Genomic DNA, 24,630 nt, shown 5'->3' on the forward strand with positions numbered 1-24,630 from the left:
GTCAGAGGTGTAGGGACACCTAGAGCATGGGATTGCATTCCTTAACTTCTTGGCTAGTGGCCACTGATGCACCTATCCTCCCTGAACATATCTAATTATTTGTTTAACCCAATTATAGTTTTGGCCTTCACAACATCCCCTGCCAACAAGTTCCACGGGTTGAGTGTGTAGTGTGTGATTTGTACACAACTACACACGGTGATACTTCCTGGCTGAGGTTTAACATTTGAATGTCTTACATAACTCACCTGTTTTCTTCAGACTACCCTGTATTGTATGTAACATCATCATTTACACATTTTTTCCCTCATGTTCTATGACAAGGGCAATGCCTAGTTCTCCTCGTGAGCCTACCTATTTTCTCTACAATCTCTCTCATGCTCAAGATTTGCACCATTCTCCCCTCTCCGATGCCAATATGGCACTATCTTGTGCCCAGAAGGCACAATGCAGCATGTGATTTGTTCTGTCTGCCATTGGTGCAGTTTCATTCCTCCATCAGGAAGGGGGCAAAGGAGCAAAGAACTGTCCAAAACCCTGCCTCAAGAAAGGCTGCTCCCTCTTTGCTGGGCCTAATTCCTAATTCTAGATGTAGAGAATAAAAATAGAAGTTTTGCAGAAAATGAAGTCTTCCTCACAGCAGTCTGTATTGCTATCATCATGCTCACCTAACAAGTTTTCTAAATACAATGCTTCCATATTGTATGGTTATTGTCTTGCTCCCAAATCTACAGAAGTCTAGTATAAACTCATCTCTTTATAACACAATTGGCCCATAAGAACAGTAGAGCAGGTAGCTAAGGAGATTTTCTTATGAACTTTTAAATAAATGTTAAGCATCTCAGCCATTAATTCACCGTATGTATGCTGCCCTCCCCCCACAACATGGCCTCCACTGTTTCACTGGATAGGTAAGGAGAGGGGAAATTTAGTTTCTGATTTATGAAGACATCTCAGAGCTCCAGGGGAATGTAGCTGCCACTAAAGCAGCTCTAAAGACAGTATGTACATCAGTGCATCAAAGACACAGCCATGGTTTAAAAAGCTGTAGAAGCATTAGAACAGTCACTTTTTAACAAAGCCGTAGACTATGTAGTGAGAACACAGACTCAACTGTGATGCAGACTTCCTGTTCTATTACTTTGGGATATAAGCATGGCAAGAGAGCTCACATCAGTACTCCATGTTAAAGGAAAAACAAAGGAGCATACACCAGAGTGGGACCCATTCCACTCCATTACCAAATTACAAACTAAAGCCCTGATCCAGCAAAGCACTTCATCTTATACTTAACTGTAAATGTATGACCTGTCCCATTGGAGTTAAGCATTTGCTACTTAGGTGCTTGGTTGGATTGAGGCCTGTTACTTTAGTGCAAAATAAAATCTGTCTGCTGGATTTTACTAGTTTTGTTACAAATATACCTGATCAGTAAATTACCATTAAGCAGCAATTCAGTTTTTTGGAGTTTTGACTAAGCCAGAGGTTCATAAACTCTTTCACAGCAAGGACCAACTTGTATATCATCTCGATATAGCCAGACTGGGATTCACCACAGCTCCAGTGTGATCCAGGGGACCTAAATGCATATTTAGGCCTTAAAAACGATTAAGTGCCTTGCTGAATCAGCACCGCAGGTACCTAAACAAAAATGACTTCAACAGATACTGCAGGAGCTCAGAACCTCAGAAAAATTAGGCTGCTAAATGTCAGGAGTTTAACTTCTAATCTAGGTATCCAAGTCTGAATATTTTGACCATAGTGCCTGCAAGTCTGTCTATTTTGTTACTGTTTGTTTTGATTAACCATTATTGGAAACAATCTCAGATATTTTTGGCTCAAATCGCTAACAAATATTGTCTCTCTCCCTCCCCCAAATAAACAAATTTCCTCTCCCCATGTTTTGAGAAGCTGCTGTCCTGGCTTCCCCTTTGTTTATGTACTTTTTGTGAACTAGAACACCTCTGGGAACGGGAGGAAAATACAGAATTAGTGTTTGTTAGTTTGCAGTTTGCTGCAAGTCAGGAGACCCTCTCTGCAGAGGGAGTGTTTATTACTTCTTCATGTTAGAGCATGTTTTATTCTTTAAAATAAGAGAGAAACTGAGTAGGACATCCCAACACCAAAAACATTTTAAAATGTAACAAATGTGCTGGACAATGTCCTTTTAAATTACTTTTTGCTTAAGATGGATGTTCAGTTAGGTTTGTTTAGAAGAAACACATCCACACAGACAAGCATATACAGATACTGCATGATGGATATTAGCATGTTATTCCTTAAAAAGTTGTGTTCAAGTCAAAATTAAAGGTCAGGCAAACTCAGAGAAATTCAGGTTTGAGGATTAAAGCAAGAATTCTGCACCAGTGAAGTCAAAGGGAGTTTTGCTATTAACTTAAATGGGAGCAGGAGCATGCCCTAAATTCCTCGCTTAAATGATGATCTTATATGTTTGGCAGTATTTCAGCACAGTAAATTAAAGTCACAGAATCAGAAAGTTTAAGGTCAGAAGGGACCACCAGATCTTGTAGCGTGACCTCTTCTATATCATAGGCCTCCAACACCAAAACCAACAAAACAAAACTTGAAACTAGGGTGACCAGATCACACAGGTGAAATATCGGGACGCGGGTGGGGGGAGCAAAAAAAAAAGCCGGCGGCGGAGCAAAAAAAAAACGGCCGCCGGAGCTCCACGCCCCACCCCCACCACCAGCTTGCCTCAGCTCCGTCTCCACCTCCCCCCTCCCTCCAGCGCTTGCGCCGCCATACAGCTGATCAGCGCAAGCCTGGGAGAGAGGGGGGAGGAGGAGGAATGCGGCGTGCTTGGGGAAGAGGCGGGGCCAGGGCGGGGATTTGGGGAGGGATCCAATGGGGGAAGGAGGAGGCGGAGTCGGGTCGGGGGGGGGGGGCGCAAGCCCCCTCCGGCCTCCGCTCCGCCTGTGAGCGGAGGCAAAATATCGGGACAATTCGCATCCCAACCGAAGGTAGGTCAGGACGCAGGACAAATAAGCAAATATCAGGACAGTCCCGATAAAATCGGGACGTCTGGTCACCCTACTTGAAACTAAAAGTAGTTTTGTAGGTGTCCTGTCACAAGCAGAAATCACTAATCCAAATCCTTAAAGAGCACAATTTTGAGCCCAAATTTAATTTCACATTGCTTTTTTCAATACTATGAAAGCAGTTCTCTCTCCCTTAAATTTTAGGGCCACTGCAAACTCTTGGGAAATGGAACAAGGGGTGCACTCTAACCATACAAACCAAGAGGATGCAAACCAATTTCTGTCCCTAGAAAGACCAACGCACAACGTCACCAAACACACCAATTGCTCTGAATACTGGAATCTTGCAAGAGGATCCTAAAGAACAGACCTGAATTTAGATCAAAATCGCGCAGTCCCCACACTGCAGTGAACATACTAATACGAAAATAGATCTGGCCCTGAAGAGCTCATAAAATAGCAAGAAAAAAAAAAAAGGCAGGGGGGCGGGAAGGATTTTCAGGCTTAAATCATTTACATATAATCTACTTTTTATGCAACCTCTGCTACAGAAAAATGTATATGCTCATAAAGTAGAAAACACTGAACATAAATTTAGCTCAGAATGAAACGAATGCAGTTATTCTAGGGAAATCTTTGGATATGACACATCATGTTGTACCTCAGTCTTTACTAGATGGCACAGATGAAAATCTCAGACACCATCTTCCTTTACCCATCCAAGCATCCAAATGAGTAAGCAATCTATTTATAGCTACCAACAGTTACTGTTTCCAGACGTACTTTTTCTCCTTAATGAACCACCTTCCCAAAATGGAATTTCAACTTTCAGCTATTCAGATTTTTTCCGTTAGCTCGGAAACCATCCCAAACAAAACTATCTGCATGCTTCCTAGTATAATGCCAAATAAACTCAAAAAAGATATGTAACTTTTCCCCCCCCGAGTAATTAAACTCCAGCTAAGAGAACCAAGGAAAATTTGAGAGGAAAGTAGCATAAAAAGAATTCCGATTTTTTACTCTAATATTCCCAAATAAATTCATTGTGATATGCTTTCTCCCAAAAATCAGGGACACTCCCCCAACTGAGTCCAATTATTTATTCAGACTTTAAAAGCAAAAATGGACAAATAGAATAAAGCATCTGCAAAGTACAGGGACATTACTCCAAAGTACGAGTTGGTTATCATCACCATTTGTAATGCAAAGCAGGGCAAAGCAGCAATCTAAAGAGAACTCCAATAATATCACGTTTAGCAGAAATTTAAAACAGTTCAGGTTTGGAGGTAGGGGTGGCAGGCATAGGGAGAGATGTCCTGTTATTGTATTGCAAGAAGTCTGAAATAAATATGCCCATATTAGTAGTGACATTTTAAAAACATATTTCAGGAAGGTCAACGTTTTGTTTTGTTTTTATAAGACAGAAACAATTCTCAGACTCTGCCACCTCACATATTCTTTAAGGTTTAAAAAATTTATTCTCAAGATTCTGATCAATTCATCAATTTATTGCCTTATAGATCTACCATCTTATCATCTCTGAAGTGCAAGAGTCATGCTTCAGCATTTTTCTGTGTTAAACTTTGCCCTCTTTTTTTTTTTTCTCTATCTTGTAACTATATAATCTACTGGAAGTCCTGCAGCCTACTGTAATAAGTATTTGGTAAAGAATGACAGTGGTGAAACAGCATCATTATGAAAGAGAAGAACACCATATCATACCAACATAAAATGCAACCTCTGATCAGTTCGGGAACTAAATCAAGGGAGGAGGAGTATATCTCATGAAGACAATGTTCATGGAGAATTTCAGTCTCAACAAAACAAAATTACATTTGTTACCACAATAATATTCCCACAAATGCAACTTGCTAACAACAACAATGCTGAAGACCGGTTTTCTCTACAGAAACAAATAGCTGTTTTCTGTAAAACATTGCCACTAATCCCTTTCTAGTCAACCTAAAACACGCACTGTAACAGTCATAGTAGATTTCATTGCTCATTAAAGTATAGGAACTAAGGTTTGCTCAACTGCCAGTGATTATACCGTCCTACTGAGTGTAAAAACATACATACAAATTACTGCCATAAAAATACCCGATTGTTCTCAGAACAGTGACAGAAAGCCATTCTCTTAATTGGATCTGAACTGCAAAGACAGAAGGGTGTTTGGGTTTGTTTTTTAATTAGCAGCTAAGAGGCATGTTTCTCGCTTTCATGCAAGTACAAGCACCTATCTATGCTACAACAAGAGCCGAACATCTCTAACCATAGCAGAAGTGTTATGAAACATTTTCATTGTCACTGTGGACAGGAAAACATGGTTATAAAACCAACAGACCTGATAGAATTATGGGTAAAGAAACTAATTCTATTCTCCAAAGTAGCAAAACGACCTCAAAACTGAGTTCTCATTGACAGAAAGTCACTAAAACCATACGATCCATCTAGCCCACTGGCTTTGCCATTGAATGAAACCCTGGCCCCACTGACTTCAATTGCAAGATTCCCAAAGGGGGGAGGGATAGCTCAGTGGTTTGAGCATTAGCCTGCTAAACCCAGGGTTGTGAGTTCAATCCTTAAGGGGGCCACTTAGAGATCTAGGGCAAAAATCAGTACTTGGTCCTGCTAGTGAAGGCAGGGGGCAGGACTTGATGACCTTTCAGGGTCCTTTCCAGTTCTATGAGATAGGTATATCTCCATAATTATTATTCACTTCAACAGGGTCAGGATTTCACTCAGAGTTCTTTCAGGGATTAACAGACTGGATGGGATTTCAAATGGGTAAGTCTATGTATCAGCTTGACCTGTCTCTCAACCTGTGGCCAGTACCATCTTGGCTATTGTCAATTAAGAAATCTTTCTTCTTGGAGGGAGCAGGGAAGACACTTGTAAACAATAATGTTTATTAAACAGAATTTGTAAATAGTAGGGCCAGGAAAGACTGATCACTTAGGGTAGGTCTACACTAGAAACATTACAGCAGGACAGGGGTTCTTCAATCGCTGTAGTAAATCTACCTCTCGACCTAGCAGGGTCTACTTTGGAGCTTAGGCTGGCTTAATTACATCACACAGGACTGAAATTTTTCACAGCCCTGAGCAATGTAGTTAAACTGACCTAACTATAGTGTAGATCAGCCCTCAGTCTGACAGGTATTTTACAAGGCTGATTCCTCCATTCTGCCTAGACTCTAATCTAATCTTCTCATAATTACCTCCAGAAAGGATACCTCAACTACATCCCTAAGTGATTTAATCCAATGATCAGTTACTCTAATTGTCAGATATTTTGTTTTTCTTTCCTTAATTTTAGCCCACAGCACCTCCAATTTATCCAGCCCCACTGTACACCCACATAATGACAACAGATGATAGGTGCTGAATCAGGCCCATTATTTCTATCTTGTGATCAGCTCCTTCATGGGCATTGTGATCCAGGAACCTCTCAGTGGCAACTCGCAAGGAGCACAGAGGAGATGTGTAGGGGTTACAAGGATCTCCTGGGCCTCGAATTTACATTCTAGTTCACTAAGAGTGTCATGTGAGGTCTCTGCTAAAAAGCCCGTGTCACACTGGCCATCAATATCATTCTGAAACACGTGTGGATGTTGTGTAAGAGTAAAAGAAGCAGATGTATTTTTGCCTCTATCCTTTAAAAAACTGGAAGTCAAATCTTACTAAGGAAAATAGCAAGGAGCATAAATCTGGCAAGTCAAGTGTAAAAGTATAATAATGCAGGCCAAAAAAAAAGTTTGAAGAGCAACTAACCAAAGACTAACACTAAAACAAAACAAAACAAAGTAAGTACATCAGAAGCAGGAAGACTTCCAAACAATCAGTGGGGCCACTGGACAATTGAGGTGCTAAAGGAGCACTCAAGGAAGACATGGCCACTGCAGATAAGCTAAATGAATTCTTTGCATTGGTCTTCACTGCAGAGGATGTGAGGGAGATTCCCACATCTGAGCCATTCTTTTTAGGTAACAAATCTGAGGAACGTTTTGGAACAAATTGGTAATTAAACAGCAATTTTAAACAGAACCAGATGGTATTCACACAAGAGTTCTGACAGAACTCAAATATGAAACTGCAGAACTACAAACTGTTGTATGTACCACCTATGGCTGAAAGAATCCTCTGTGCCAAATGACTGGAAGATAGCTAGTGTAATGCCAATTTTTAAAAAGGGTTCCAGAGGTGATACTGGCAATTTCAGGCCAGTAAATCTAACTTCAGTATTCGGCAAATTGGTTGAATCTATAGTAAAGAACAGAATTATCAGACACAGATGATATTGGGGAAGAGTCAACATGTCTTTTGTAAAGAGAACCCATGCCTCGCTTAGCTATTAGAATTATTTGAGGGTGTCAACAAGCATATGGACAAAGGTGGTCCTGTTGATATAGTGTACACGGACATTCAGAAAGCCTTTGACAAAGTCCCTCACCAAAAGGCTCTTAAGCAAAGTAAACAGTCAAGAGATTAGAGGGAATGTCCTCTCATGGATCAATAACTGGTTAAAAGATAGGAAACAAAGAAGAATAAATGTTCAGTTTTTACCACGTAAAGTGGTAAATACCAGGGTCCCCCAAGGAGCTGTACTGGGACTTATGCTGTTGAACATATTCATAAATGATCTGGAAATGGGGGTAAACTGTGAGGTGGCAAAGTTTGCAGATGATACTAAATTACCCAAGACAGTTAAATCCAATTTGACTGCAAAGAGTTACAAAGGGATCTCACAAAACTGGGGTGATCAGGCAACAAAATGGAGATGGAATTCAATTAAGTTCAAAAGTAATGCACACTGGAAAAGATAATCCCAGCTATACATACAAAATGATGGGATCTAAATTAGCTATTATTCAAGAAAGAGATCATGGAGTCCTCGTGGATAGTTCTTTGAAAACATCTGTTCAATGTGCAGTAGCAGCCAAAAAAGCTAACAGAATGTTAGGAACCATCAGGAAAGGGATAGATAAGACAGAAAAATATCATACTGCCATTTTATAAATCCATGGTATACCCATACCTTGAATACTGTGTGTAGTTCTGGTTGCCCCATCTCAAAAGAGATATATGAGAATTGGAAAAGGTACAAAGAAGGGCAACAAAAATTATTAGGAGTATGGAACAGCTTCCATATGAGGAGAGATTAAAAATATTGGGACTGTTCATATTAAAAGAGAGATGACTAAGAGGGGATATGACAGACGTCTACAAAAGCACGTAAAGAAAGTGAAGCGGGAAGTGTTATTTACCCCTTCACATAACACAAGAACCAGGTATCACCCAATGAAATTAATACGCAGCAGGTTTAAAACAAACAAAAGGAAGCATGTTTTCAAACAACACACTGTCAGCCAGTGGCGCTCATTGTCAGGGGATGTTGTGAAGGCCAAAAGTATAACTGGGTTCAAAAAAGAACTAAAGTTCATGGAGGATAGGTCCATCAATGACTATGCTCTGGGAGTCCCTAAACCTCTGACTGCCAGAAGCTGGGACTGAACAACAAGATGGATCGTTTGAAAATTGCCCTGTTCTGTTCATTCCTTCTGAAACACCTGGCACTGGCCACTGTTGGATACTGGGCTAGAGGTTCTATTGGACTGACCCAATATGGCCATTCTTATGAGTTATGTATATACACTGAAAATTATGTTCTTAACGGTCTAGAGACTGGTCACCAGGAAAGGTGGAAAATAGATTAAAAAAATTTTGCCTGAAAGAAAACCTATCTGTTAAATTAAGTATTGTCTGGTACACAATGCGCCTCCATTCATCAGCCTGAATCAAATGCTAATGAAGGATTGTGAAAAATTCAGAGAAAAGTAACAAGAAGAAGAAAATATGAGGGGTGGGGGGTAGCGGCACGAGGGAACCCTATCTTTAGGTACACATCAAAGCTTTGTTGTAGTATATTTTTGGACAAAGACACGCTGACATCCTTCACCTAGGAAGTAAACAATGGGGCATCTCACCTAGGCTTGACTGAAAATGCTGGCGAGAACTTCGGGTGAGATAAGCTTCCTTAAACAGAAGGATAACTTGTTAGTTAAGTTTAGTCTCTAGAAAGCGTGTTATGATTCACTGGTGCCGACTTCTGCTCCCGCCAGTGGGTGCTCGACCCCCCTCTGCCCCTAGCCCTGCCCCAACTCCACCCCCGCCCCACCCCCATTCCAACCTCTTCTCCAAAGTCCCAGCCCCAACTCCGCCCCCTCCCTGCCTCTATTCTGACTCCTTCCCCAAACCCCCGCCCCGGCTCCGCCTCCTCCCCTGAGTGTGCTGCGTTCCTGCTCCTTCCTCTCCCTCCCCAGAAGCAAAGCGGGAAGCGCAGGGAGGTAGGTGGAGGAGCGGGGACACGGCACGCTCAGGGGAGGAGGCGGAGGAGGAGGTGGGGACCTTGGCTGCCGGTGGATGCAGAGCACTCCCTAATTTTTCCCTGTGGGTGCTCCAGCCCCGGAGAACCCACGGAGTCAGCGCCTATGTTATGATTTTGTTTTATATGTAACCATTTGCTTCCAATATTCTTCCTCACGATCACCTGAATCGCTGTTCTTTGATAAGAGATATATTTATAGTGAAAACAGGAATAAGTTTAAGTGCTGTGGTGTTAAGCAAAGTGCTGATCCTGAATTGAATCTTATAAGCTGGTGTGCGCCATTCCTTTGGGAACAGCAGGCCTGGTAATTCTGCGAGCATTCAGTGGATAAGGGGCTGCAATACGCCTGTCGTTACCTGTACAGGGAGAGCGAGGCCTCGAAGGTAGTGCTTGTGTCACCAAAGACTGGTGGTGAATTCAGGGAGCTGACCCACAGCAGGCATCAACAAGTCTTCCTCAGACTAAGAGCAGGTGGTGGTGAGGTGCCTCACAACCCTGGCTACCCTTGGGGAGCGTCACAGGCATTCTCTTGCCTTTCATGTTTGTTTGGTTTCCCAAAGTCCTTCTCTGTGCCTGTACCAGAGTGTTTCCAACAGACAAAGACAGGGAAACAGCAAAGCTTTTGTGGCATTACTGACTTTATGAAGGGACTGTTTGGCTGATTCTCCCCAATTAGAGAATTCTCAGGCAAAACAAATTCTATTTATTTTACAAAGTGGCAGTAAAAGTTTCAGAATAGTTTCAAATCCACCAATGCAACATATATTAGATTCCAGCAGCATTCACAATGTGCTAGGTGATGAACAATTTGCCACTTAAGACTCCAATAACTGCTGCTTAGAACCTCAGAGAGCTAAGGCTTAAGCCTTTAACAAGAGCATCCCGAAAGCTAGCAAGAATGTTAGGAATGTCACATTTAACTGGCTTTAACCTTCTGTCCTTGCACCAGGCACTGATAGTGCCCCGCCTTTATAGTATAAAAGAGGAGGTAGCCCAATTACACATGTGCAGGAGCATGGTAATCATCAGCTCAACATAAAGAGTTACGTTACATTCTTCTTGTGCTCCCTCACGAAAGCCCAGAGAGCAGGCCCAGATGACTGAGGGACCTTGTTTGGGACTTAGGACCTGAATGAGCAAGGCAGATTTTGTGGCTGTTCCATCCTAATGATGATACACATCTGAGATTAGAATTTGGCCCTCAGTGTTGCAATGTAAAAAATTAATAGTAATAAAACCATTCTTTGTTGCAACTGCTATATAACTATAAGATAAAAACACAACTTCCACATTCCCCAAGCCTCCTTAGCCCCAAGAACTGCCTGCCATCTGTTATACATTTTCAGATTTGGAGTGTAAAATATTGGAAATAGAAAAAAATTCATGAAAAAAAGGCAGCTGCACAAATTATGCTATGCAGCATAGACAAACAGCCCCATGACTTGTTTATTCTTGAAAACAGACTATTAAGTATCACATGGAAGAATAGGATTCTCAGACTTTAATCAACAAAGAGCTCACTTCATTGGATATTCTTCCTGGTATACACTTTGAAAAGAAACAGGAAATGCCAGCTTTGCCATAAAAGCCACACTGGTCTTCTCTATGAAAAAAATTAATAAATGTGTTCTACATCTCAAAACACAGCAAGCAAACTATTCATCGTGCAGATCAGCAAAAAGCTCTAATCACAAAACTACAGTCTATATTAAGTAAAAAAACACCAAGACAAACAAGACTAGAAGTTTGAACTAGAGACTCTACCACTTCTTGTCCTGACCTGAACTCCACAATTCTGCAAGCTTGGCTTTTCTCTGGAGTACATAAATATCCCATGCCAAGATATGCTATTCATTATATTATCCAGTGAAGGAAAACTGGTCAAATTGCAATTATCCCTCCCCCTAGTTCAGTTTGTTGCCATTAACTAGACAGAGATACATAAAACAATTACTTGTTTTTTTCCAACAGTAGTAACAATTTAATAAAAAAAAGTACATGCTATCTTAAATAAGAAATTTATTTAACTTAATTTGAGAACATTTTAATGATATGCTAACCAATTAATATTTTCAATATGGGACTAAATATTCTTCTGAAGTATAACAAATGAAATGCATGAGTAGACTCATTTTAAAAAAAAAAAAAAGGAAAAAGACTGATTTCACTAAACACAATTGTAAGGTTTGATTCTGTTTCCACTGGAGTCAAGAGGAATTTTGTTATTAACTTCAATGCGAGCAGGAACGTGCACATTACATACAATACAAAAATGTTGTATTGGAAGTTGGAAGATAGATAATAGAAACATTTTTTATCAAGTCTGTAACAGATTTGACACTTTTGAATCTGGATACCAGAATGTAAAGAAACTTTGTGGACTGAGCATTCTCTAAATCAGCGGTTCTCAAACTTTAGCCACCTGAGGACCCACATTTTGATTTAAAAATGTTCAGGGGCGCTGGGAGGAAGGGGGAGCAGTTGATCAGCAGGGCCCGTGGACCCCCCGGGGTCTCCTTGAGAAACACTGCTCTAAATGATGATGCCTTCAGCAACCAGCAAGAAATTATGGGAATATGGAAGATGGGATACAAGATTCTGGGTTGAATCTGATTTTCTGAAGTGCTGAGCACTCACTAATCCAGTTAAAGTCAGTGACAGCTGCAGATACTTGGCACTTCTTTAAATCAAGCCCTTGCTATCTCCAAGCAGGCACCTGAGGCACCAAAATCAGGATCACTTTTGAAAGTTTTGGCCTAATCTTTTTAGTGTTGTGCTATTATTGGGGAAAGGAAATGAGGGTGGACGGTTTTTGAATAGAAGATAAAAAGGAAAGGATTTTGACTCCATGCACGCGAGCCTAACCTAATATTTTCTGAGTCATTAGCTTAAAAACGGTGTTACGTATATTGAGCATAGCCCTTTGTTGGGATCATATGGGTAATTAAGAATCTTATGCTTAGACTCCCATGCTGAAAAGCTCCTCTCCCTCCTGCTTCCCTTTTTCTTCCATTGGGGGAGGGGCACAACACACACAGAAATGTAATAATATCACCTATAAAGGACTGTGCTGCAATTTACCTACCCATCTGAACCCATCTGTGACTAGAAAAACTCCTTATGCTGGTGTGAACTAGAATGAGCTTACTTGGAGAAAACTCTAATGCAAGAATCTCCAGTGAAGAAGGATAACATGTTTCTGAAATCTGACATCCCTGTCCTTGGAAGCAGGCAGAATACCCCTCTAAAGTAGTTTAATTTAGCTATAAGCTATATTTGAAAATATACAAACAAGTTTTCATTAAGAGGGAATATACCACTAAACTCTAATAATGTTTGAGGTATGGCAGACTGCTAGATGTCACAGGGCATTGATAAAATACACCATTTGCTAGGGTGCCATGAATCCTGGAGTGGACTAGAAGGTGTTATGAGATACTATAATTCCCTAATTTAGGCTCCAATTCAGCACGCCTGTATTTATGTGTTGTGAGCAGGCCTACTTGGACTACCAAGTTATCCAGCCCTAAATTCTCAACATTTCTGAATTCTTTCAAACAGCAATTCCAGAAAGGGTGTCCAAGCCTTTTAGAAACTGTCAGGATCAATTCATAATCAATATTTTCCCTCCTTGAACAGAATTTGTACAACAGTTATTTAGCCAAAGCATTAGTGGGGAACCTTTTAATTAGTGGGAAACTAATTTAGTTTCTAATTTATAAGGTTTGCTGCAATAATAGGAGACTGAATGTAGGGTTATTGGCTTCTCTAAGGAGGTTGCTAATAAGGGAGCCAAATGTTGTGATTTGTGACATAGACACAAGGGAAACTGAACAGTGATCACCAACCCGATTGGACAGCCATCATATAGTAATATATTTTGCTCTAGATAGACACCATAGATCAAATCAACCCAAAGCTGATGTTAATTGACAACCTTGTTTTTTCCCCCCTTTCTTCATGCTTTCCTTCCCAACTGTAGCTAATCTTAGACAAAACCAACAATAAATAATCCAGATTTCTCCAATTTTGAGGGACTCATCCTGAACTCAAAAGATTCATATATTATAATACCAGAAAGGACAATTGTCTGACCTCTTTTATAACACTGGTCATAGAATTTCCCTGAATTAATTCCTGTTTCCACTAGAGCATATCTTGATTTTAAAATGGACAGAGAATCCACGACAACGTCTGGTAAGTTGTTCCAATGGTTAATTACCCTCATTGTTAAAAATCTGCATCTTTGAATTTATGATGAAGCCAATCAAATTAATCCTGTCTCTATGCTATCTTTAAATGGTATCTTTAGAAATGCTGAAGACTAGATAGAAGTTTTGTCCCCCCGACGTTCCCAAAACATGGATAATGCCTTGGCATATTACAGACCACTCAGCATTTTAATATTTTCCTTAGCATGGATGTACTTAAATTATCTTATAGCTCTGTATCACAATATCAGTTCTCATTTTACTCCCAAACTTCAAAAGGTCACCTCTTTAAACTGCAGAGTGCCAGAGTTATTTAGCAGCTTTTCCACAATAATGAAAATGTTGTAAACCTGTTTGAATGGAGGGGTTGTCTGAAATAGAGTTGTACTTGTACCCATCAACCCTTAACCACGGGGCGGGGATACTCAGGAAGACCAGGGCTTTAAAAAGTTTAGAGGGAGATTGTGAGAGGGGGCTAGATACACTTAACATTCTTTAAACTTAAAGCCAAAAACACCCCTGAGAAAAACAAAACATCAACAAAGGAATGAACTGCAGGAGTAAAAAGAGAATGCAGGAGAAGTCCAGCAACACAGTGGGAGCTATCCAGTTTATTGCACCCAAAGCAGCATGTATGATTATCTGCCCTATGGGCAAGTGGCATATATGTGCATTTGGTGCAAGGAGCTCCTAGCACTCAGACACCGTGTACCGGCTTTGGAGACCAGAGTGGCTGAACTGGAGGAGCTAAGGGAGACAGAGAGGTACATAGATGAGACTCTCCGGGACACAGTAAAACGGTCCCACCCCCATCTGACAGCTTCTGTGCTGTTGAGGAGGATGAAAGTCTCAGGGAAGGAGAACATCCAATTGGAACAGAGGGAAACGATTCCATAGTTGGACCCTTCTTCCAGATGATGTCATGGTATCCAATTGCACTGAGAGGGGGAGGGAACTCCTGTTATTAGAAAGAGACAGGTAATAGTTATGGGGAATTCGATGATTAGAAACATAGCTAGCTGGATTTGTGATGACCGGGAGAATTGCATGGTGACTTGCTAGCCTGGTGCGAAGGTTGCAGATCTCTCGAGACATCTAGAGAGATGTATGTGTAGTGCTGGGGAGGAGCCAGTGGTCGTGGTACACGTAGGTACCGATGACATAGGGAAGGATAGGAGAGAGGTCCTGAAGGCCAAATTTAGGCTGCTAGGTAAGAGATTGAAGTCCAGGACCTCCATGGTAGCATTCTCTGAAATTATAGCCATTATTAACATACCTTTATTCTTCCTCTTCAGAGGTACTTAACTATATTTCACTCAGCCAAAAATTAGAACAAAAACAAAAAATAAATGGATGTGAGTTCAGTGAAAACTGCTGTCCTTGTGCCCAGCCATCCTGCTGCTTATTGCCTCTCTACTGGCAAAATCCAGGGTAATGAGGAAATAGAAGAAAATCAGTAGAAATGGTAACACCCAAACCATGACCCTTTCCCTGGAATTTGAAACTGTGATCTGTCTGGGACGACAAGCCTTGAATACTTTACAAGAGACTGTAAGTACATATGCAGTAGTGGCTAGAATTAGTAGTTGAAGGGTGGTATTATTTTTTTCCAACAGTCTATTGATTCATAAAGACTTCCTCATCTCCTGCCCCTTTAACCATGACTCCACCCAGAACTATGTCTCTGCTCAGACCACAAGCGGGAACTATGATTCACTAAGGAAAGTACAGCCCTCGGCCAGTTTTATCTGCTGAATGTTCCCAGCCACTGGAACCTTCTCACAGAGTTCTATAAAAAGACTCTGAACAAATACAGAATGATAGTTTCTAATACAATTATATCAACATTCGCACACACGCTTACCAGGGACTAGGACTGTTTGTTTGTTCCATGGAACTACAGTAGTTTATACAGAGATCCAGAAGTATCACTTTTCCTGGAGACAACTTTTAAAGCTAAATAATTTAAGAGCTTCATGAAAAACTAATAGGCTTTCACCAAGCATAAACCTAGGATTTAGCAAGAATATTACAATGACAGTACAATCTACTGAAGGACTGACCTAATTAACATTGTAATTATTGATGAGGTGCGCCACCCTATCATCTGTGCCATAATGGGGCAGCAAATCCACTGAAAGCCCATGGAATCTGTCAGTGACACACACTGCTGTTGCACACAGGGTTAGGCTGTCAGCTAAATATATTAAACCACACGGTTTTCAAGTGATTTCTACTAGCATGGTATAGCATAAAACAGATCTTTGAGCTCTGTTTCCCCCACATAGATGGGCATTGAAACTCTCACTCTCTAATCCAGCACATCTGTTGGATTACATTTTCAACAGATAATAAAATAATCATAAACCACACGCCACTGGTCAATAAACTATACAGATGAGTTATTTTGATAAATTACTAGCTCTTTTTTAAAAATAAATAAGTTGCCTTATAAGGGTGGCCTCTTGTACACATTGCAGCTCACTTAATATCTCCAGAGTAAATCTTTTCAGCCGTTCAGGTTGTTTCTGGATGGGAAAAGCAACAAATATACTTGGCCCACTTGCAGGACACTTTGGCTTGGTCCACACTGGGGCGGGGGATCGATCTAGGAAACGCAACTTCCGCTACGAGAATAGCGTAGCTGAAGTCGACATTTCCTAGATCGAATTAAGTTTACTTACTGCGGGTCCACGCGGCGCAGACAAGCTCCCCCATCGACAGCGCTTCCTCCTCTCGGTGAGCAGGAGTTCCGCAGTCAACGGGGGAGCGCTTCTGGGATCGATTTATCGCGCCCAGATGAGACGCGATAAAGCGATCCCAGAAGATCGATCTCTACCCGCCAAATCAGGCGGGTAGTGTGGACCTAGCCTTTCATTTAGAAAAATAGCTATTGTACTTGCTATATTTTCAGCTGTAACCTCCATTCCTCAGCCTGTAAAGCAGATTCAACAATCACACAAAAGGAGGCTTACAACTGGCATTTGGCTATGTCTACACTGCAACCAGTGGTGTAAATTGCAGTTGTGCAAAAATACCTATGCTAGCTCACCAAAAATACCAGCAAAAACACAGCAGCAGACTTCAGCACAGGCTAGCAATTCCAGTACAAATCCACGGGGCTGGGTGGGCTTGTACAGACCATGCTCAAACCCACACTGCTGCATCCTTGCTGCTATTTTTAGTGAGCTAGCTAGATTAAAGATAGTGCATCTACAGGAGCTGTATATCTCACCTCCGGCTGCTCTCCGGCCTAGTAGTGGCTGCATTTTAATTGCATATGTAGTTAGTGAAATGGTGGGTGATCATCTGGAATGAAAGGCATTTGATCTACACATACATGTAAGATATTCTATTTATTAAACAATTAATATAATCTTGGTAATGTTAAAGTAGACCGACTACTTATTAGAAGTCAGATGCAGGTGTTTGGTCTAATGCACAGGCTCTCAATTGGGAGGGATTCCACAAACAGATCCAGGGGAATCATGACCATCCTCCTTTTCTTTGTGGCTAAATCGGAGGGGGTTCAGAGTATCCTGAAACTTCTTTTCTGTTCTATCATGGGCCTAGGAACCATTGGTGTAAAAGGACAGGTCAACTAGCATAAAATACTTTTAATTAAACACACAGACTCATTCTATGCTGTGCCACAGGACATTCCTCCTCTATTCCCCAGGCCATCCTCTGTGCCGAAGTCTACAAAGGGGTGTAGGTAGGACTGCATATAGCAGTCCTACACTGCTCCTGCACAAGGAAGCATTCTCCCCCTCAGATGGCTGCAGTGCCTTTAGGGCCCATACATAATCTGAGTCCAGGGTAGAGGCCAGCATTGGCCCAAGAGTTGCAAGAATTAGGGAAAACACTCCCTTGGTGCTATCTTTTTAAAGAGTTTTAGGTATAACAGCAATTGGGTCCCATTTTGCAGCTTTTCTGTATGCGTAAGTCCCACTGAACTCAATGGCTATGTGGGCAGGTTGCAGGATTGGGCCTACTTTGGTTAACACATTCTGTTTTTCTTTCAAGGAAACATGCTATGTTTGGAACCATTTGGCCTAACCAGGGAAATACATCCTGATGCGTGTGAAGTTTCTCAGTCTCCTACTCATCAGTCTCTCGACTGTGTAGGCCACAGTGTTTTCTGCCCCCCGGCCCACAAGTGCTCCAGGGGATGTGACCACACGAGTTCCACCAAAGAAACAGCAGGAGCACAGAGCTCTTGTGAGCCTGAGGGAATCCCATGCAACTTCCATGAGAAAGGGAAGGCCATTCTCGGAGCACCCTTGGCCCCCATGATAGCATGGCTCCCCCAGGAACCTCAGCTGCGACTCACATGATGTGAAGGAGCATTGGGTCAGCACTGACAAGCTATATATTGTCAGAAGGGGATTAATGCTATGGAGAGCAACTTTCTCCTGGCCTCATCCTCTCCTACCCTGCTACACAGCCTCCAAAACTGCAGAAGCTAAACATGTGATGTGGCCTCCTGCAAGTTTCAGGGGCAAAAGAGATGGTGCTGTTTGCCCCCAATGCCTCCACTTGTGTGTGCAGACACAATATTTGCTTGTGTTCCTTCCTCGCTACGATTATATCCCGCAGCCAACTGCGCTTATTTGGGCAAAACTCCCATTGAAATCCCTAGATTTCGACCTCAGCTAAAAGACGAGAATGTCTTCTCTTGAACCAGTCTGTTTAACCAGTTGGCTATATATGTGGGAAATATTTGGGCTGTCTTATTCAATGGATCATAATGGCTCTATTAAGAATTAAAATGATAAAAAAATGGATTTGCTTATCATAAAGCCATAGGATGTTAACAGACAATTTTTAAAAGAATATGAAATACTATTATGTTCATGGTCAGTGAAAGTTAATAACCTAACCAATCCGCTTCTTTCAAATAAACAAAGGTCTTAATCCAGGTTAACCAGCCTGAAAAAGTATTTTAAAATCAAAATCAATTTTTAATTAATTTTATTTAGTTAAGAACTTTAAGAAAGTAACTATTTAAAGTATAACTTTAACAGGATTTAGAAGGGGGGAGGGGAAAAAAGGGTTCCTGGACTGAGACCTTCTAGTTTTCTCCCTGAAGCAATTTTTAAATGGCTGAGTTATAAACCCCTGGAAAAAAGAAATGGCTTCTATGGAAGGCCAGACACAAGTTCTTGTTACAGCACTGCCTAATGAAGGTAGGTGGTGAGGAAACAGAAACTCAATTGTGAGTTTAATGCCTTCAGGTTTTTCACTCCAAAAAAATCAGTTTGAAGTGAGTATGTCAGCTGAGTGGCATGAACTTCCCAACACTCAGTCAGGATTCCAGATCTTGTTTAAAACAGACAAGTGCCAACAAGAATGGTTTTTTTTGTAACGTACACACACATTAATACAATTAGGCAATTGCTTGATGTGTTCGCTCCAGTGAGTAACAAAATGTATTAAGAGCTGGTTACAATTAGCACCTATCATTATCTAGGCACTTATGAAAAAAATACATGCAGACAACAGTGGGTATGTTTTTCCCGTAATGACTGTTTGCAACAGTCCCGCTGTTTTGAGGTTATTCACAAAACTCAAAAAAGGAGAGTTTTGTGAATAACCTGGCCTGCAATATTTTGAGAACACAGAGACTGGAGGTGTGCTGTAAATTTTATTTTTTTTAAAGAAATAAAGTAACATATGTTCTGTTCTCATAACAGTTTTTAACTCCATTGATTTCAAAGGGATTGCTCCTGATCTATGCTGCTGTTAAAAGAGAGCAGAATCAGGCCTGTTACCTGGATATACATTTTTCTTACACAGCTCCTTTCTTTCACATGGTACAATGGGATATTAATATAATGGGACACAAATAATTAAATTCTCAAAGATATCAGTTACAGGATGTTTGCTTCAATCAAGTTTAGCCAACTAACGGCTTACTCAAATGACTTCCACTGATCCCAGTGGCACCTGGATCAGGCCCTTAATGTGTTTCTACTTTACTATGTATTGAGCTCAATATATAACCTACATTCACCAGTTCAAGGAAAGGAAAATGTTTATACTTTTGGGTGGGTCTTTGGATATAGATTAAAGCCAAGGTGCTATGTTTACCAATCTTTTAAAGTAATATCAACATGTTGAAAAAGCTTTTAGGAGAGATCAAAGGCACATTTAGCAACCATAAATTAACATAAATATATGTTGAAATGCTAATGCAGCCTGGCAAAATTTTACTCAATCAGTTGCCTGGGGCAAGTAATTTCAGCTAATGGACAAGTAAATACCATTAGTTCTTTTCTTCATCATCATAGTAGGATGAACAAGTGTATTTTGTGTCAGGGCTGGTGACTTTTTACGATAATTTGGCAACGCTATGCTGAAACACGTTGCAGAGAAACTTGCTCTTAATGCAAAATAAGCTTCTGAAAGATAAGGGACTATTCTCTTTAAAAAGCCAACGTTACTTTAGGATTTACCACTCACAATTCTTGCGAGTTAACCTAGCATATGACAGAATTTTTCCCTCTTATGGCATATGACAGAATGTTTCTTGCCTTACACATGAAGATGTCTTGTATGCAGTGCTGGATAAAACCTTCTTTTATCTGACGAATTACAATTCTGGTAAACAGATCAGCTTTTTTTTTTTTTTTTTTTTTTTTTGTGGGAATAGCAGCAGCACCAAACACATGAAAGCTGCTATATCATGAGGGTACAGGATACTCTTGTGGCTGAAGCACAGTACTGGAAGACAGAGGCCCAGTCTACACCTGAAGCTTTACTGGCATAACTATTTCAGTTAGCGGTGTGATTTTTTATTTTTTTTAACTGGAATAGTTATACTGGCAGAAGTCCTACTGCAGATGTGTTTATATCAGTATAGTTATTCCACTTCCTGTACTGGAATAGCTATGCCAAAATAAAGCATCAATATAACTATATCCACACTAGTAGGAGTTGTACCGCTTTAACTGTACTGGTATAGTTAAAGCAGTACAACTGTCTAGTGTAGACAAAGCCAGTGGATTCAGTTTCTATTTCCAGCAATGTCAGAGACTCCCTGCATAACCTTAGGTAAGTGACAACTTCTCCCTGACTCTGTTTCCCCATCTGCTTCCCAGAATCAAGTCTTTCATCCTGTAGATATGGCTTACTCTCTTTGTTCCTAGGAGGTATACATTTACCCATATTAAAATGCATGCTGTTTGCTTTTCCCTTCCACTTCAGGAGAAGACAGTGTGTTTTACCATGCGTCTGATGAAGTGGGCATTCACCCACGAAAGCTTATGCTCCAATACATCTGTTAGTCTTAAAGGTGCCACAGGACCCTCTGTTGCTTTTTACAGAGCCAGACTAACACGGCTACCCCTCTGATACTGTGTTTTACCATTCACAGTGATACTACTTCCTGCGTCTCTAGCACCTTTCTTCTGAGATTACAATGCATTGTATAGACATCAAACACCTCTGCAAGGTAGGAAAGGATTGGCCCTTTTATGGAGGAGGGAAGCTAAGCCACAGAGTAGCAGAGTGATTTCCCAAAGGTCTCACAGTAAATTGGTGGCCTGGCTAAGAATAGAAACTAGACCTCCAGATACCTGGTCCTGTTTTAATCACACACAACACCTCCCCTTGTTCTCTATTAGTACTATCCCAGTTATCCAAAACAGGATCATGTCCGTCAATATGTATTGTATTGAGAAAGTCCTCAGTTATCCAAAACCTTAATTACCAGCATTTACTCAGTGTCCATAAGACATTCTGATGGTCAAAACTGTCATTTTTATTGCTTGTTATCCGCAGATATATTTCATTTTTTCTCTCTGTATCAAAACAACAAAAACACTATACTGTATTTGTGGGTACCCCCTTAGTATGCTAAAACCACAACGTTCAACAAAACAAAAAGCTGGGAGAACTGTCACACACCACCTTCTCTGAATACAAAATTACATGCAGAAGTACTGTGCAAGAATACTGAAATCTGTTGAGTCAGCTAAGGGAACGGCAACCAAAGCTATTTTGCAAGTAGCAAACTCACCTACTATGTTGACTTCAGCTCTAAATGTGTGAATGTGAAATTGAAGACATCATGGTTGACAATCAGTAGCACACTTGGGCCCCAATCTTTTAAAGACTTTCCCTGTGCTTAACTTTATGCAGTGAGCAGTCCCAGGGATCTGAATGGCACTACTTGCCGTGCAGATGAGCAAGAGTGTAAATCTTTGCAGGATTGGGACATTAGATCTAGATTTTCAAAAGGTGCACAGCATTCACAAGTCCCATTGACTTCAGTAGAGCTGTGAGTTCTCAGCACTTCTGTAAATCAGTCCATCAAAGTCCCCCAGAAATGTTTATTATACTCTTTATAAAGTGTTCTTAAATTAACTTTAGTCAGAGCACAATTAATATCAACCATGAACTGACCTAACTCAGGATTACAAGTGACAATCTTAAAATTGCATCGTTTGCAATTATCCCAAACTACAAAAAAGCAATGTCTGGCCAATGTTATGACTTGGTCAGCAGGGGAAACAGAAGTGGAATAAATCCTTTTCTTTTCCCTTGCCCCCCTCTCCTTCTGTTCTGGCAGTGAAGTGCACGAACCCCTGCAGTCACTAGTGTACCCCTCTCACAGGAAGCCAACAAGTTTTTGAAAGGAAATACCAGACCTCTCCGTGAGAAACCAGGCATTTAGCCATGTCCTTGTTTAAAGTTTTAGTGGGCTTTCTGCACAAGGGTGATCTTGCAAAGCCGGCACTTTTCTTCTAGCATTTAGCTCACAGATGCCGTCAATGGGCCAAAAGCCTCATGATTTGCTGACCTAATACAGAGTACACAGTGCGTGTGCCACACAGACAGCAAACAGTCTACACAAAAGGAAACTCACCTAGAGGCAATCGCACTGCAGACCTGCCACGACTCATAGTTTTAAAAACTATCTTCTTCTTGTCATTAAAGGATATTTTTTGCCACTATATATATATATAAAATCGCTTTCTTTTGGTAATCTCCCAACTCTCACACCCTGACAGAGCTGCAAAAATAATGTGTTTAAACCATGCGAAAAGCAGAAAACTTTCAGCCAGAGGGCTAGTAACTGGAAGAGAAGCTTGCCCCCCTTTTATTTTTGAAGGGGGGGGGCTCCTGTAACAAAGCAATCCAGATGGAGAGGACGGGGGGAATAGATCTCATAAATCTGCTCTTTAGAAAGAGCTGATCACTACAGCAGAGAACTGCCCCTTCCCGTACTCACCTCAGTGAAGAAGTTATCCATTGTTGAAGTGGAGAATGTAACTTGAGGAAGTCAGTCTAGCAAAAGGGCTGAGCAGCAAACCATGTGTGGCCAGGGCGATTACTCCCAGCAAGACTGAAGTATTTCAGTTTTCACACCCCTTCCATCGCTGCCATCACTTTTGCCCCCTCTCTTGACTTCTTCCTCTCCCCCAAAGTCAGCAGCACGTTCATTCAGACAGGCTCCTTTGTCTCTTTCTCTCCCCAGTGTCCTCAGATCCGTGGCAAGTGGCTGCACCAGAAACCTTGGTGGCACACTGCTGCCTTCGCTTGGAGCGGGGGCTGGAAAAAAAATGAGGAGGAGAGAGGATCCAGCCGCCGAGAAGCACGTGTCTGCTCCGCGTAAGTGCCCCCAAGCTGTCCAGGGCGTGCAGCTCCTGCAGGGACTTGCAGAGAGAGCGAGACACACACACGCTCCGGCTGCGCTGTTCCCTGCGCAGAGCAGCAGCCAGCAGGGCCCTCTCAGGTCACTCGCGGGAGAGTCCCCAGGGATTGGCAGAGTCCCCGCCCCCACGGGAGAGGCGCCGCCAATCCCGGCCAAGCGCCTCTTTGGAATCCCGACCCGGCCGGCGCGAGCCCTCCTCTGCCTGCGGGCTGGGGCGGCCGCCGCGCGCTCTGCCCGGCTCACCTAGGGCTCGCCGCGGGGTTGCCCCCACACAACAAAGAGCCGATGCGATCGCTGCTGCTGCGGATGTTTATCCGGAGAGAAGGGGCCGCGCGTGGAGCCTCCCACTGTCCTGCAATATCGTTCTCTAGGCCGCGCAGTCTCCTGAAGAGGAGAAGGGAAGGGGGCTTCAGAGCTGCCTGGGGAAACCCAGGCATTGGGGGTCACTTCTTTGCTCTGCAACGGCGTGGTTGCGAAGACCTGATCTCGCTTCATTTGCACCCCCATCGGTGACTCCCTGAGGCAGCCACAAACTAAATAAACCTGTGAGAGACGCCAGAGTCCAGCACGCTGTTTGAAGCCGTGTACAGTAGTAAACGATTCAGGAACACCACTGTTTATTGGTGCTTAATAATCTGTTTAGTGCCGCCAAGGACACAGAAGTGAAGCTAGTCTCTGTCCCAAGCAGTTTACTTTGAGCTATTGGAGGCTCGTGTGGAATTCAGTGCACTTTCCCACCTCATAATGCAATAAAGGAAATTCACTCCTGTCTGGATTTTGCGTTGTTCCTGCCAGCTGAAGGGTGTTCTTAAATTATTGTTTTATCTCTATTTTTTTGCCCCAATGAGCCATGGATGAGGCAAAAATTATATATATATATAGTTGGTCTCTTTCGTGTATTCCTATCAATCAGAAGTTGAATTGCCATGAAAAGACACTTTACTTCAAATCACACCCTAAGGCATAAAAAAGCCTTTTCAAAATGTAAACACAAATGCAAACAAACGCAGACACTTACGATACAAAGAGTTGGCCCTGCTTACTCCCCTAGTTCCTAGTTTAAAAGGTTCTGTTTATTTTGAAATGCAAAGCCAATGTGAAGTGTTGTCATCAAACAAAGGTACTAGGAGACCACTGTTTACACCTGTTTTAAAGGATCTACATCCTTCAGTCTTTTTGCACACAACAAACTCATTAAAGTCAGTAGGAATTTTGTACGTAGCATCTACTTCACCAGGACACATACTCTGCCCTTATAAAAATATACTGTAGTATTCAATATTTTACTGGCATAGTTCGCAGTAGTACACATCAAAATAGTCTTACTTCAGTGTGGGAGTCCATCATTTTAGACTATCCTAGGCTTAAT

The 24,630-nt window shown here is 41.7% G+C and overlaps 1 protein-coding gene across 1 annotated transcript in view; it reads right to left on the reverse strand.

Moving 5' to 3' along the window:
- Positions 1–23,273, reverse strand: part of MYO10 (myosin X) — a 233,817-nt gene extending 210,544 nt beyond the window's left edge. Inside the window, exon 1 of the mRNA XM_024209996.1 lies at positions 22,839–23,273. Coding sequence (XP_024065764.1) covers positions 22,839–22,859 — 21 coding nt within the window. The 5' untranslated portion in view covers positions 22,860–23,273. The remainder of the gene's footprint in view (positions 1–22,838) is intronic.
- Positions 23,274–24,630: the final 1,357 nt, after the last annotated feature.

The sequence above is a fragment of the Terrapene carolina genome, unplaced genomic scaffold (genome assembly GCF_002925995.2).
Source record: "Terrapene carolina triunguis isolate 2854851 unplaced genomic scaffold, T_m_triunguis-2.0 Scaffold48, whole genome shotgun sequence".
Lineage (NCBI taxonomy): Eukaryota > Metazoa > Chordata > Testudines > Emydidae > Terrapene > Terrapene triunguis.